At 45.4% G+C, this 15865-nt stretch overlaps 2 protein-coding genes across 6 annotated transcripts in view; one reads left to right on the forward strand and one right to left on the reverse strand.

Moving 5' to 3' along the window:
- The window catches only part of LOC120958800 (ras-interacting protein RIP3), a 230308-nt gene that overhangs the window by 26167 nt on the left and 188276 nt on the right, over positions 1 to 15865 (forward strand). The gene's annotated exons all lie outside the window — the stretch shown is intronic.
- The window catches only part of LOC120954892 (uncharacterized), an 85379-nt gene that overhangs the window by 3476 nt on the left and 66038 nt on the right, over positions 1 to 15865 (reverse strand). For all 5 annotated transcript variants that reach the window (XM_040375251.2, XM_040375223.2, XM_040375216.2 and 2 more), the window contains one exon: positions 1095 to 1229. In XM_040375251.2, coding sequence (XP_040231185.2) covers positions 1095 to 1229 — 135 coding nt within the window. The remainder of the gene's footprint in view (positions 1 to 1094; positions 1230 to 15865) is intronic.

Consider the following 15865-nt stretch of genomic DNA (forward strand, 5'->3'; position numbering starts at 1 on the left):
CTTGGGACCATGCGCCAAATATTTTCCAAGAATGTCGTGATTATCATAGGGAGATGGTAGGGTCATATGGTCATGACCAAATGAGTGACCAAGCGTTGAGTGTCTCAAAAAATGGCATCAAGCAAGTGATTGGTTTACCATCTATTTAAGTCTCATCTCTGATCATCACAGTTGTGTACATGAGCTGACTTGAACGTCGTTTCAGTCATGAGTGTTGGGGACTGAAACAGTGGCATTTGGCAGCACTGCTCACTACCATGGATATGTTCTTTGTTTGCGGTGGTCATCATCACGTGATGCTCACAGCATTTTGCAAGCACTGCCTGTAATGTTGTATACTGAAAACGCCTAGCCTGGAGGTACCCTGTCATTGTATGTTTTGTAATGGTTTTTGAATTTACATTAGACCATTATGAATTGCATTACGAAACCATGCTTTTTACGTAACTATGCGTTACGTAATTTATGGAAAGCGTCGAACGTGCTAGGGCTGCAAAAAAGGCCACCTTAAAGTGGATCGCTCCTCCCGGATGGAAAATTGAGGATGGCTCAATCGCCGCAAGTCAAGCCCTGGGGTACTCGTAATTAATGGCCTTTTCACCTCAAAAGGCATGCCACCCAAATTGGTGGCAGCTCGCTGCAGTGCTGCCAGCTTTGCAGCTCTTTGAGGCGATCTCAAGGGCCGAGCTAATGGAAGGGACCGCAAGGACAAGGGGACATGGTGCAAATTGATTTTGACTTGGCGCCGCAAGGCAGTATCGATCGGCAACTGTGTTGCCGTCCAGGGGTTTCCTTTCAGTTCGGCATCAAGTGCGGAAGCTATTTGTCAATTATTCTACCCTCTTGCCGGGAGTGAAGCGGGCGGAGAGTAGTAAGCGGTCCGATCGAACACCTCTTGAAACACCATTTCTCCTATCGAACGCATCTTGGTCGCATGGAACAGGTAGGGCTATGTTTATGCGTCGACATCCCCGCGGTAACGAGCGCGGTCGCATCGGCGGATGCAGGAGGAAGAATTGCCTCTTGGCAGCTTGTTGGTCCCCGGGAACGGTCGAGGTGGTGGAGGGCAGGAAGGCAAACAGAATGGTACTTACTTCGAGAGCACCCAGGCCGCATAGATCCACGGCACGATGATGGTCGGCAGGAAGGCGATCCAGACGAACATCAGGAAGGTGATGTCGTAGTGCGCCTGGTTCTCGTACGTCTCCGCCACCGTCATACGGGCGAGCCTGTGTGTGTGTGAAAAAGAAAGAGAGAAAAGAGAGAGAGAGAGAAAGAGATATTGAAACCGACACGAAGTGCAAAACCGGAACGGCACAAAGAAAAGCAAGGTTAAAACGGCGAAGAATTGAAGAGCCCGGGCTATAGGTTACGCTATCATTGCAGCCGGCGTGGACGCTTTCTCAAGAGTGCGAGAAGAATGCTGCCTGTCTTGTTAACGAAATTGTCCAATATATCATGACCGTAGACGGGGATGGGGCCCCTCGGGGAAGCGTGGAAGCGGGAAAACAAGATGAACTCTTGAGCGCTCCGTCCACCGGACCGGGGGTTGTGTGTCGCTACATTCACCTTTTTTTTTGTGGGTTGCAACCGTCTCCTGTTTTTTCCAAGAAATCTCCTGTGCAGGTGTACAGGTTGAGGGGCCTGCCGGTTTGCGGCTGGGAGGTTGAATGCACAGGAAACCTGTCAACGTACACTCGTCACACGAGTTTGCGCTGCCAAAGAGCCTTTGCACAACCCACCATCCGCGTTGGCGGCTAACGACGGGGCCGCGTGTGGGTGTGTCGCTGTCGGCTTCCCCCGCTTTGCCGTCGTGCACAAGAGTACAGTCTCCTGCTCGCCACAGTACGTGCAAGGGTTTTGCAAGTGTCCTTTTTGCGTGCGCACAGTTGACGACGATTGTGTTTGCAGGCAAGATTTGCTTAATTTGGTTTAGTTTTGGTGCGTTATTGTCTTGCTTTGTTTTGTCCAAACTTTATCCAGCTTTTGGAGAGTTCCACCGGTAAGGAAGATTTTAATGCTTCACATAACACAACACAGGAGGCTTCGCGTGCAAACGTACCACACGCAATGAATGCGCTTTTCCCTGTTTGCCGTTTACAAAACTGCAACTTTGCATTAATGTTGTTCGTGCGGGGCAAACAGTCAGGCGGTTGGCGTTTGACAGAATGTTTTCCTATTCCGTGTAAGTCGTCACTCTTAATGTGTGTGTGTGTGTAGATACGGATACTTTGATGGCGCATTAGAAATTGCAAACGTTCCTTGATTGACTCGAGCGATGCCTCCTGTATATTTTTGCACAGTTACACAGTTCATGGAAGAGGCTCTAGGACGTGCATACTAAGTGCTTTTTCTGAGTACTGTGCATACTAAGACAGTAGAGTGCAGTGTGATATGGTAGAATGCTTCAAATTGGTGCCATCACACTGTTCGCTCCTCACTCTGTCTGACTCTGCCAGGCGGTTAAAATCTCATACAGAACTTGTGTAAGTGAAAACTTCTACATTTAAATGTTTTTGGATGTTTCTATATAAATAAATTAACACAAAAACGCATCACCCTGTACACTAATCCACGCTACGCGCCTAAATATATGCAACAGGATACAGGCAATAAGCAATAAGAAAGTCTCGTACTGCACTTGTTTAAGTTGGAAAGTTGTAGATGAAAATGTTTTTTTTTTATTATTAAATAAATTAGGAAAAACAAAAACGCAATAACCTGTTTGCTAACTTGCGCCAAGCGCCCAAATATATGCAACAGCATGTAGGTAATAAAGGGATGGTTGGTGAAACTTTAAATATTGTTTAATTCTTGGTACGCAGCAAAGTTTATCCTCCGACGGCCTTATTTACCATCCTAAGGATTTTATTTTGCTTTTTCGTTTTGGCATGCTGACGCCTGAAGGTATGCAATAACGCCTGAAGGTATGCAATAATAGTGCAGTTTTGCTAGCGTTTCAGTTGAGAAGCTAACATAAAAACACAAAAGCAACAGTTTTCATATTGCACTGCTGAAAAGTGAAAAATGGGAAGGATTATGGCTTGCATCATGCGTTGGCATCTCTTCCTTCACTAAAAGTCAAACAAGTGTGATTTAAAACAAAACTGACGAAAAACTCGCAAACTTGCAAACTGCCTACATTTAGGCGCATGCCAATTTTTTAAATCTATTTTTCAAATTAGAATGTACACGTTAAGGGAAAAAAAATGCGTTTTTCATTGTAATTTGATAAAAAGAAACAAAAAAAAAAGGTGTAATTATCGAAAGCAGCACCTATGATAGATTGCACACAGCTGTGGGGACGTCATTTTTTGAAGATATGTTTGTGCCTCCGGCCGCACTTAGCAACAGAGACAGTGGCGGCCAAAACAGTTGTCGGATGGGGGTGCGCCTGGTAACGAATTATCAAAGTGATCGCACCTGACACCGGTTTTGCCGAACCAGGGAAGGGCTAAATTATTCCGGATGAATAATCTGCCGCGTGCGGCGATGCGCGAACGCCCCGTTCCCCCGTTGGTAGGCATCCCGCATCGGCGTGATCATTCATCATGTCTGGAGCGCAGCTTGTGCTGGTGGGGAATGGGGCAGCGGATACAGTCACACTGAAGCGAGCGGCGAGCGGGATGAACTGTACTGTGTATCTTTATGTGTGTTTGTGTGTGTGTGTGTGTGTGTGTGTGTGTGTGTGTGTTTCGGGGGTGGGGAGGTATTTTTGAACCACTGCGTTCGTTGACGACGAACCCGAACTAATCCGCAAAAGCCGCCCATCGTAAGGCAAGTGCCAATGGGTGCAGCGGCACCGACACCGAACAGGGCTGGGGCGGTCGTATTGATCAGTACAAGTTGAAAATATTCCCCCCCCCCCCTTCACCTCCTTCTCTCATTTTCCTGTTTCTCTCCCGCGCGGTTTCGTCCCTCAGTGTTGTGTGCGGGCAGGCGGTGATAAATAAAGTGAACAGCACACCGTGAGCGGCTTTCGGTGGTGTGGTATAATTTATGCAGCATAATTTATATGCTTCACACCCACCCACACCCCAGTGTCCCACCGGTGGCCCATGGTCCAACAGGTGCCACCGGGAAACAAACGCCGCGCGTGTGTTGAAACAGAAACACATACACAAAGCGATTGTTCTCCCATTCGCCCGTCCGCGAAAAGCTCGGTTTGCATAAATTCCAAATTTTGCCGTGCGCGCCGCGAAGAGATTTAACCGGTTTAACGTTCGAGCAGGAGCAGGTGGTGCAAATTCCCTTACCGGGAAGTGCATGTTGAAAGGGTTGTGTGGAGCACGCTTTCATGTACCGCTGCCAGTCGGTACGCTTGTTGTTTCGCGTCAATTTACGTCAAACTTTCGGCAGCAATGCTAGAATTCCAGCAGGCGGAGTCACGCTTTCCGGCAGCGAACGTTTGCGTATTAGCAACGCTTGCGATTGAAAAGCAATCGGTTTAATAAACCGCATCCCTGACAGGGAGCATCATCAGTGGAGCTGAACAAATGTGCGTTTGGAAATGAAATCAGAAATTGAAAAAACAAACGACTCCTCATAACGACACGTGAATAGTTTGTTTGCACAAGCACGAGCGTACACTATATTAAGTCAACAAGACGCTGCGATGGCAGTTCGCTGGCACACCAACCAGCACCACCACGCGCAAATGGCGGGGTTTTGGAAAATTAAGCACAGCATCCACTTTGACGCGGTTCTCTGAGGATGGCGAAGATTTCCCCCAGTTTTCCTCGATCGTGTTCACGCGCTGCCGACATTGCTCGACAAGAATCCACCTCGGTACCGCTCCTGTCCTTCGGACGGGAGAATTTAGCATAATTTTCACCGCGAGAATTTCCAACCCCTTTTGTTCTGTGAGCTTACAGCTTCGCCACCGCCCAACGTCTTCTCTTCTTAGCACCAAGGTGTTTGGCGCCGGTTTACCGATTGGATGTAATCTCATCCCCTCCCCCCAAACGTTGCGTGCGGTGGAAAGTTTTGTTTCTCACATAAGGTGCTCCCTTATGCCCTTGCTTCCAGGAACCGAGAGCAGCTAGGAGGTAAACCCATCTGCAAAACACCGGCAGCACTGTGAAGCCATTCCAGCAGAAATCAGAAATCTTGCGCGAGCACGTGACGTGCGCTTGCGGTCCTGCATAGCGAATGAAAGGAAATCTAGCTGCTTTGATTGGTCGTTCGCAAAAAAAAAAGCAAGAGTTGGAGAGCGTAGTTTGTGTATGTGTGTTAATGTTAAAGAAGGTTTCTGATGCAAGCTTAAAAGCGTAAAGCTTATAGTAACCGTACTTGTTACTTTACCAGTAATTAAAGCGTTATTTTAGAGTACATTAGTTGTTGGTAGTAGTTTCTCGCAGTCTGGGCCAGTCTGGTGGTACAGTCGTCAACTCGAACGACTTAACAACATGCCCGTCATGGGTTCAAGCCCCGAATAGACCGTGCCCCCATACGTAGGACTGACTGTCCTGCTATGGTAACAATAAGTCACTGAAAGCCAAGCCCTCTTCACTAGTGGGTACTTGGCAGGCCTTGACCACCAGCGGTTGTTGTGCCCAAGAAGAAGAAGAAGTAGTTTCTCCGAGGTACTATCCATGTTAATGTTTGTCAGCAATGCCAGCTTGTAGGTTAAAAAAACTGAATTTTCTTGGCTCAAACGTTTATTCCAGTAAGAATTTCAATCTGTGTCTGCAAAAATTAACGATCTATAAAATAAATCTCAATTACTCTTCGAAAACTCCCAGTCAGACTGCCTTCTGTTAATTTGCCCATTCGAGCAGTTTTGTGTCTGCCATAACAGTAATTTAAGAGCAATTTAGCGGTACGAAGTGTTGTCGTTTGTTGTCAGTGAAAAGATATAAATAAGAGCAAAAAGAGTATTGTTTTAATGATCTTTTAGTGGAAGAAGACGTCGACGGTGTGTTTAAAACTGTAAAATGTAAAGAAAACCCAGGCATTGTGTTTATTAGCGCAATTTGTGCATCACCTTCTCCGGGTGAAGAGGCTGTTCAAGTCGAGTTTGCTTAAAAAATACATTGTAATCGTTTGTATAAGTTAAGGAAAATGATTGAATATAACCAACAAACTGTAATATAATACATTTCGTGTGATTTGTCCGAAAAAATAAAAATAAAAGAGAGGAAGGAATAGGGTCTGTCAAAACTGCTCGAATGGGTAAATTAACGACGGCTAATTTACCATTTAATTACTCTTAAATTACCGGTAATTTAGCGGTAAGATAGGCGTAATTTAAGTCCGATTTGTCTGACTGGGCTGTTCCCCCGGGGGCACAATGGTTTTCCTCTGAGCAATGGGCGGATATTGATGAGCTGGGTTGCACTATTCTCGATTTATCATGCATCGATTGCACTAGTTTTACTATGTAGATGATATGATCGGTATGCTCTACTAAATTGAACATCCAGATGGCGCCACTGTACCACAACTTTAATACAGAAATTGTAATAAAATTAACACTCGAGTTACTGTAAAATAAGTGCGTATGGATGAGATTCCTGGTAAGAATCAAATGCATCGTCTCAACTTTACTCGCTCACTAATACATTGCATGCGAAAGCGTTCTGCTAGTTGAGTGCTGATAACTTGAAAACGACGTTTTAAACATTTTTTAACATTAAAATATTAATAATTAATAATATGTACACTGGAATTATATGCAACAAAGCAAACCCTTCAACAAAACTCCAAGAAAGATGGGGAAAAATTCTTTTATATAGCCGTGTTGACGAGCATTTTGGTATTGTGTTTGTTTTGGTATTGTAAAAATTCAAGCTAAAAAAACGCTCAATTATTTCACCTGTAATAACACATTTCTCCTATTCAAATCGACACACATCTGACTAATGGTTGAACTAATGGATCACAACTAACGGATGAAAAAAAAAATTAAAAATTTTGTAATCCTAATAAAAGCAACGGTCGCGGTAGCTTAAAGGGTTTTCCAAGCCAATCGCCAATGTGCACATCATTATTCACCGCCTTCAAGATGTTTTTCAACCTGCCACAAAGAACTGTCAAACGCAGTCCAGCATGTGTTGTTTTGAAAATCATGCGGAAAGAACTGAAAAATGTTTTTTTTATGCAAAAACAATATTTGACATCTGTCAAAAAAACATCTCAGCAAGCAATGAAAAATGTTGCTGACATTCGGACATTGACTCGGAAAACCCTGTATATCATTAGTAGGGCCACCAAGCCACAGCAGATTACGAACAGCTAGTCTATTGAACCTGCACTCTATCGACTCTGGTCTACCGATTCAACTAGCAGAAAGGGGCGTTCAGGTTACTGAATTATACTCCAAAATTGAGTGAGCTAGTGAGCAGTAGGCTGGTTTCAGACACAACGGGTCTCTAACGTCTCTAGCGTTTGTCATTACGAAACCAAATATACGATTCGCCTTATCTAGCACAAGCTTGCAATAGTCATGAAACGTACAATTACTGTCAAAAATTGTGCCAAGGTCACGAATCTCAGTTTTACGTGTAGAATGTTGTCAAGACTGTAGGTATACGGACCTGAAAGCTGCATTCGATCGTGTCAACCATCGCTTATTGCTGGCTAAACTAGAACGTCTTGATTTCTCTGCTTCCATGGTGGAGTGGTTTAGATCATACCTAACGGCTCGTAGCTACCGTGTACAAGTTGATTGCTTCTTTTCTACCGTGTTTGAGAGCTCTTCTGGCGTTCCACAGTGTAGCAACCTGGGACCACTACTCTTTTCACTTTTTTCAATGACATTACTTCGGCTGTTAGCTACTCTGAATGTTTATTGTACGCGGACGATCTGAAGCTATCACTTCCAATCCGTAAAGCATCCGATGTTATCTCCCTGCAAAGTTCAGTGAACTGCTTTTCCGACTGGTGTGAGAAAAATGACCTACTAATATCTGTCGATAAGTGTATGTGTATGTCGTTCCACCGAACTGTCTGTCCCATAACCCATAACTATAATATATCTGGAACCATACTGCAACGTGGCCAGACATTTAGGGACTTGGGCGTTACCCTAGACTTTAAATTGAATTTTCATCAGCACTACTCCGATATTTTAGACAAGGCCAACATAATGGTAGGTTTCATTCGCAGACAATCAAGATAATTTTCCGACCCACACTGCCTCTTAATGTTGTACAAGTCTCTTGTTCGTCCACTGCTTGAGTCTTGTTCAGTAGTATGGTCTCCTTCATCCAGCTTTTGGTCCAAAAAATTGGAGTCAGTACAGATAAAGTTTACACGTTTTGTCCTGCGTTTTACCCCGTGTCGCAATGTTGATCCTCGTCCGTCTTATGAAACTAGGTGTTTACTGTTTGGGTTAGAGGCGCTTGAAAAGAGACGAGAAGTAGCTCAGCAGAAATTTATGTCTAAGCTAATTTTAGGTGAGACTGACGCACCCGAACTACAAGTTAGAATTAACATAAATGTACCCTCTGGAACATTTCGTAACTATCGACTACTTGAAACTCAACTGGCTAAACGTGCTTATACTGAAAATGATCCCATAAATTTAAAGCTTAAATTTAACGCTAATTCTGATAATTTTGACTGGCATCACGCGACTCATTTTTAAACTGTTTACTGTACTGTGCGTTATGTAATGTATTTGTTCGGTAACTGATAAGCTATGTATTGCTAGATTTAAGTTATAGGGTAGTATTAAGTAATAAGACCACCTCGCTCGGCCAATTACTTCCACAATAAACTATACTATACTATACGATACTATACTATACTATAAGCTAAGGGGCGCTTCTTACGAGAAAAACTAACAACGCTACATTTGCCAGGCGCACATATTTTAACAGATTAGACGCTCGCCACTTAGCCAAGACATTGAATGAATTTTGCCTTCTATTGCGATCATTACAGTAATTGAATGTTGGTAATAAACAATATAAACAGCAAGGGGCCCAAAATGCTGCCCTGAGGGACACTGGAAAAACGTTTAAATTCGTCAGAAATGGCATTGTCAATTTTTACGCGAGATTTGTGCCGGTTTAGGCAGGCTTCTAGCCAGTTTAACACGTCCGTTCCTGTACCTAGGCGATCCGATATAGCCAAGAGTAGATTGATTGACGGAATCAAATGCAGCCTTAAAATCAGTGTCTAAGTGTCTATTTGGCCTCCTAAGACCAGACACAGTTCCTAAAATTCGATGTAAAACCGTGCTGATTAAGCAGTTTATAGTTTTTCCACCCCGACGCCAATATATAGTAACGCGTCAGGAACAATTATTTCCCAAACTTCGGCACCAGAACCGAGGGGGGGGGGGGGGGGGCGACGACAATGCGCAGCTGATACGGAACAGCAACGGAGCACAGCGAGCATTTTGTGTACGCTTAATTTAATTTGCGATTTCACTTCATTAAAGTAAGCGCAGGCAAAATGTGCCACCAAACCACCTACCACCGTGCGTTTCGACCCGTTTGCGTGCCCGATTGTGGGTTCCCGGTAATCGGCAATCGCCATTTTTCAATCACAAGTCTGCATGTGCGCCCGCTGTGTCTTTTATTATTGGGACATGAATTTCGCCAGAAATTTGCGTGCCCCCGATTCCTCGAAAGTGCGGTGACATTTGGAAGCAACGCGGTTGAACGTTGATTTGAAATTTGGTTTTATGTAAGCGCACAAAAAAAAAGCCTTACTAAATTTGAAAAATCATTCCTTACTAAAGTTAATGCTTGGTTGCTGCTCTAAATCAATCACCTTTACTAGACGAAGGTACCGACAAAAACAACAAAGAAAACTGTTGAAACTTTCAATTATTAAACCATCAATTTCCTTCCGCGTCCCTTTCACGCACCCTTATTTGGGCGTGTGGGGAACCGAAACCGAAAGAAAATTAGCATGGGGGGGGGGGGGGCGTACCTGTTGCGATAAAAACGCGCCCTTGGAAAAGAAATAGCACTCCGAACAGCAACAGGGTGCTACTAAATAAATACCATTCCTAATCTTTGCTCACCTTCCACTGAAAATTGATCATTTGCGTACTGTGTGTCACCACCCGAGCGAGCAAGTACACACAAATCAAAGACTACAAAAGATGATACAATTCTGCGGAGCACCATTTGCTCCATTGCTTTCTCTCCCGTTCTGCAATGGATGGGCAAATGCGGGCAATAAATACTGTGACGGCTCAAAATAAACCATGACGGTACAGCAAACCAACAAAAAAAAAAAAAAGAACGACAGGAAACATCGTGCCACGTCTCGTGCCGTGCGGTAGTTCCGAGCGCAATCGTTTGCGCGATTAAAACCCGGACGCGCGACTGTGAGTGGCAGCCGTCAAGGTGGTGGAATGTTTGCACCCGTGCGGATATTTTTCGATGGCGCGCGCGTTACGCCGACGTTCGTCCGTATCTCCCCCCCCCCCCCCCCTGCCGTTTTCTGATTCCCGGTCGAGCGTGGAGCTTTTTAAGATTTTACACCGTATCGGAACGGCTTGGGCAGAGCACTGCACTGCTTTATGTAACTGTTTGCGGAAGCAGCGTTACTTCGCATTTGAGCAATTTAAGTTACTGTCCAAGGCCATTTTCCGCTTGCCAGTAAATGTTTGTGCTATTTTTATTGGTCCAACGCATGGCAAAAAGGGGACCGGACCCGGTTGGCTGCCTTACGGCCGGTTTAATGCGCTTCGACGTGACCAATCCACGCTAATAGAGCCGCAATGGCAACGTCCCGATGGAAACGGCCCGATAAGCGGACACAATAATTGAATATCGCGCTTCCCCTCCACGCCCAAGGGGCACGCCGAGAGCGGCAGCTTAAAGTCAAGGGCAATATATGAAAGTTTAATATCTTCCCTCTCCGACTCGGTTTTCCGTATTTCAGCTCAAATTTCGGCCCGTCCCAGGGAAAAATAAATCGAAAACGAGGATAAAAACGTGGGCAGGAATGATGTGCCAAGTGTCTCGAAAAGCTCTTTAAAAAGAGGACGGACCAAAAAAGCAGGGGGGGGGAGGGAGGGGGGGCGAAGAAACCTCGCGCCTCTTGTTTGGTAGGATGCGCACCGAGGAAGCAAACGAACGCACACACAACGAGCTCACACAAACTTTGATCCGTTTCAGCTACGCAGCACAATCGATAGGAATTCCAATTAAATTCCTTCGAGAAGGAGGCGCTCTGCCTCAAACATCCGAAAATACAGCACCAAAAAAGCGCCCCCACACACACACACAGTGAAGACATATTCCCAGAAAGCGGGAGGCTGCCACACGTGGAATCAAAACATAATGCCCCTTGGCACTGGTCCCTGGCACAAAACTACTGTTACAATTTGGCCTCGGGGCCAGTTTAGTGGCGCACAAAACCCGGATTTCATCATGCAAATGGGGCCTTTTTGGGGCCGAGCTTGCAATGGGATGCGCCTGAAACGTGAAACAATAGCGCCGGCGGATCGGAAGCGGACCCGCGCCAGCAACATCAAACTGATTGCTTTTCCGCGAATGTCCACTTTTCGATGCTTGTGCCCCGTGTGCACAACTCCCAGCATGCGGAGGGCAGGTTTGTGAGGCATTTGTATGTTGGCGAGTACTTTTGCGGCCGCTCGAGTGGAGTGCGTTGTGTAGGTGTGTCTGATTTGATTAGATTCAACTTAATTGCGACCATTTTGCTCTGCCCTGAGGGGCGATGGGTGTACTAGGGTTGGGTAGAGTGCTAGTTCCTAGAGCTGCGCGGAAGTTCTGATAAATTGACACCCCAACAAATGGGGGAAATGGAATAGCGCAGCTAGAAATACCTAGCTCGTTTGGGCGCATTGTAAACGTGATGCATCGCAACATTGTGTAATTAAATTATCCAGCTGCAACGGCAATAGCTCAGAATTGCTGATATAACCTGATAATTGTTCAAAATTAGAACATAAAGTAACGATAGCAAAAGTAACGTAAGCAGCAGAGCAGGGCATGCTAGGACCTACAAAATTCTGACCAGACCAGATGGTTGTAGGGTAAGGTAGGGTAATACGGATTCATGAAAGGAAATGTTGAAAATCTTGAGATGTACAAATACAGCGAGCAGAAGCATTTTTTTCAATTTTCATTTTTTCAGCAATTTTCTGATGATACGGACACCTTGTATGGGAAAGATCCCAGACACCTGTAAAAAACGTTTCATATTAAAGAGGTTTACTCGGTTTACTCGGTTTTAACAGTACCTATTGACTTCCTGGTACGTGCATGAAAAATATTCTTGGTAGTTTGCATCGACAGTTCGTCGTGCACTAAGGAGTTGTAAGCGCCGCACTTCTAACACTTCGTAGAATGCTGAAACTAAAGTATTATTGAAATATCGGGAAGTAACAGCTGACGTGGCTTCAGATTACAAAAACACATTTTTGAATTCCCTTTTTGCAAGCTATACAAGTCCGCTACCTCAGCAAGCTAGGTGGACCTGTTAATAGGTCTCTATCTCTCTCTCTCTCTCTCTCTCGCTATCTTCTTGGTTTGGTTGGTTTCACTCACACCCTGATTTCATCCTCCCATCCATGTAGACTCCCGTATTCCAACAGGTCTTGCGTGTGGAGTGTTCTCCAACAGGTCTTGCTGGAGGTGTCTTCACCTGATCTAGCCATCCAGAGTTCGCTGTGCTCCTCTGCGTCTCGTGCCAAAATGGAGGGTGGTGGGGCAAGAGTCCTGTATCCTTATATATCCCTGCCATCGTATCCTGCCAGTCTTCGCCGTTCAGCAGGCTCACGTGCTTCATCTTTCTCCTCCAAGCTCCATGCTCGACCACACCGCCAACGACTGTCCGGAGGATGCGTCCCTCAAACACGCCCGGATCGTGGTTCAAGACTCATGTCCATAGAGGACCACCGGGCAAATCAATGTGCGATATATGTCTCATTCCGTGCGGTTTCGAAGTCTTCCGGATCTCAGCAGATGGTGAAGCCCGTAGAATGCGCAGATTTCCACAAGGGCACAAAAGAGTCTCCAGATTTCGCCTCAGACCCCTATAAGATTCGATCGATTCCGACATCAAGTTCGACAATCCCACCTTGCCCCGTTCATGGTGGCCTCTAACAGCCATTTCAACTTTCCAGGAAAGTGGTACCGCTGCATGATGTTCCATAGCTCATGTCGGTCTATGATGTCGTAGGCCGCCTTGAAGTCGATAAACAGATGGTTTGCGTTGGGATCTGGCGTTCTCGGCACTTCTGGAGGCTCTGCCGTAGAGTGAGGATTTGATCGATGGTGGATTTACGTCCAACAAACCCTATTTGGTTAAAGTTAAAAGGTCATGCAGGCCATTTTTTCACGAAATCAAAATCGCATCAATTTGATCTTTGCAATCTAATAGATCTCTGATCTATTCTTGAATTATGTCGCATCAATACTTGCTCTTTTTTATAAGATTAAAGTAGTCTAAGTCGTGGCCAAATATTTGGTTTCTTGAAGTGCTTCATCAGCGAATAATAGAAATAATATCTGCGATTACCCTTACTTTAGGTATTTGATGACATATGTTCATCACCAATTGATATTAGAAGTAAAATATTAAAAAAACATCGGTGTCTATCTTTCACTAACGACAGAGTCTAGTGTCTCAGGACCAACGGACAAGAAGACGTGTTATTGCGGTCATTAACATTCTTTTGCCTGTCAATAGCTCAATAATCACAATAGCTCAATCATTGAATAACACTGCTAAAAATAGAAACAACGCAAGTAGAGCCTAAGATCTGCAGTACATCCACAAGGTGATGCACTATTGAAAAAAGTGATTTGTTCATGAATGTTGCTTAACATGTTGCACTGTACCTTCTGATAGTGGCACCAATTTCTTGTATACTGTTGAAATTCTTTTACAGAGGCAGTTTTTACAGCGACAGTTGTTATGTTGAGTTGTTGACATTGTGAAAAAAGGATCGTCATCTGGAGGTAATGTAAGACTCTTCTTGTTTTATGCAGTTCTTGAGTGTTCTTGTCCAAGATTTTGATTGCAACGCGATGTTGGAAAACGTTGACATTCTTCGATACCATAGGACGTCAGTGTCTAAGAATGTCAAACCCGCTGTGGAACAAACGTATGCCCGCTAAACATATTTTGTTCACAATGTTTCTTTGTAATGAACAGAGCTGGTTCAATTGTTACAAATAATTGGTTTTGCATGCCCTCAGGCTCCCAGCCAAAGACCATCGAGAAGCAAATGTTTTCCTTTACCCTGAATCGCTCTGTTAGATGGTTGCTCAAACAAATACCCCGAATTGATTGCTAATGCATCAGCAATAAGATAGCAATTTGCAAGGTAAAACAAATACAAATTGCATCAACCATTCCTGCTCTGCCTTTGAATGGAGTGCTGACTCCTCCCGCCCCACAGCTAAAAAGCTTTTACCTGAAATGATATAAATACGAAGCAAATTCCGACGATTGATTGTACCCTCACTCAAAGCTACCATCTACCCAGAACTGCTTACAGAGTAGCTCATTGTCGGAGGTAATACAAATAAAAACAAAAGACAGAACAAATCCAGCCGCGAGAGTGCATAACTTCATCAGTCAACCGGTCCATTTCCGCCCATTCACATTCACGCTGATGAGCAGAGTTGTCCTCCCCGGTAGTCACGGGGACGGCAGGCGCAACACCAAACGGTTGCTGGTACCTTTTTAGTGAGCCAGGTTTGATCGATGCCCCTAACGCAGACGCAAAGTACCCGTTAGGCCAGCCCAGCTCAATTCGTCTGCCGCACGGGAAAGCCGGACCAAGAAGATGAAGTGGCCGAGATCGAATGGTCAAAAAGGTACACTGGCGGGATTCGGGGCTGATGAGCAAGATACACAGACACACACACGCACACACACAAAACGAAGTTAATTAATTGGCTCCGTAATGCAAAAACCCAAAGTGTCCGCAACCCACAGCGCTCCAGATGGGAGGGAACAAATAAAACCAAAACAGCTGGAACCCGGTGTCGGTTCTGCTTTTAATGTCGCCGGGGGACTGGCTCGGGCGCAGGCAGTACACCACGGTGGACGGGGCCAAGGTAAGCAACGAAACCCGGCCGGCCGGCCGTCCCACAGCATCCCGCAGCCAGCGCCATGCGCCGTCATCGGTCTCATAATTTAACCTATCGCTCCCATTATCCTCATTATCAAGCACCCGGGCGCGCAAGGGGTTTGTTCGGCTCGACGGCGGACGACGATTCCTGTTCTCTTCACTTCCTTTTCCTTTCCCCTCACCACCCCGATGGATGGGAAAAAAAGGCCGGTGGAGAAATAAATGAACGCACAAACGAACCGGAAATAAATGAAATAAAAAAGACAACATTCCTCGCCGAAAATGGGAATGTTCGCACAAGGCAAACACACACACACACAGCCACAAAAATATATATGGACTACTGTTCATGCCAGCCCACACACGCCTTCACTGTGTGTGTGTGTGTGTGTGTGTGAAAAAAAACACACACACAAAAAGGAGAGAGTAAAAGAAAACGAACCCGATGGAAGAAAAACAGAGCGCAACTTCAAAAGAAAATGCGTAAATTATTTCCTGCTCCCCGGTGCCGCGCCCACGGGACATTGCCCCGGCCTCGGATCATTCTAATCCATTTTTTCCCCATCCACACCACCGTTCCACCGCTCGCCCTTTTTGTGTGGTCCCCGTGTGTTTGTTTTCGGTGCGCTCCACCGTTCGTGGCTTCATACATCGGAAGGTCGCAAAGGATCACAATCATACTCCGTGCCCCGCCTACGTCCTGCTTTGCAAGACGTTGGCCAAACCGTACCAGAAACCCGTGTGTGTGTGTGTGTCGTACGGTAATGTATATTAACTTCTTCGTTACCAGCTAATTCCGCAACCCACCGGAAACGGCACAGATGTGAACGATGCCGGAGCGCCTTG

This window comes from Anopheles coluzzii, chromosome X (genome assembly GCF_943734685.1).
Source record: "Anopheles coluzzii chromosome X, AcolN3, whole genome shotgun sequence".
NCBI lineage: Eukaryota > Metazoa > Arthropoda > Insecta > Diptera > Culicidae > Anopheles > Anopheles coluzzii.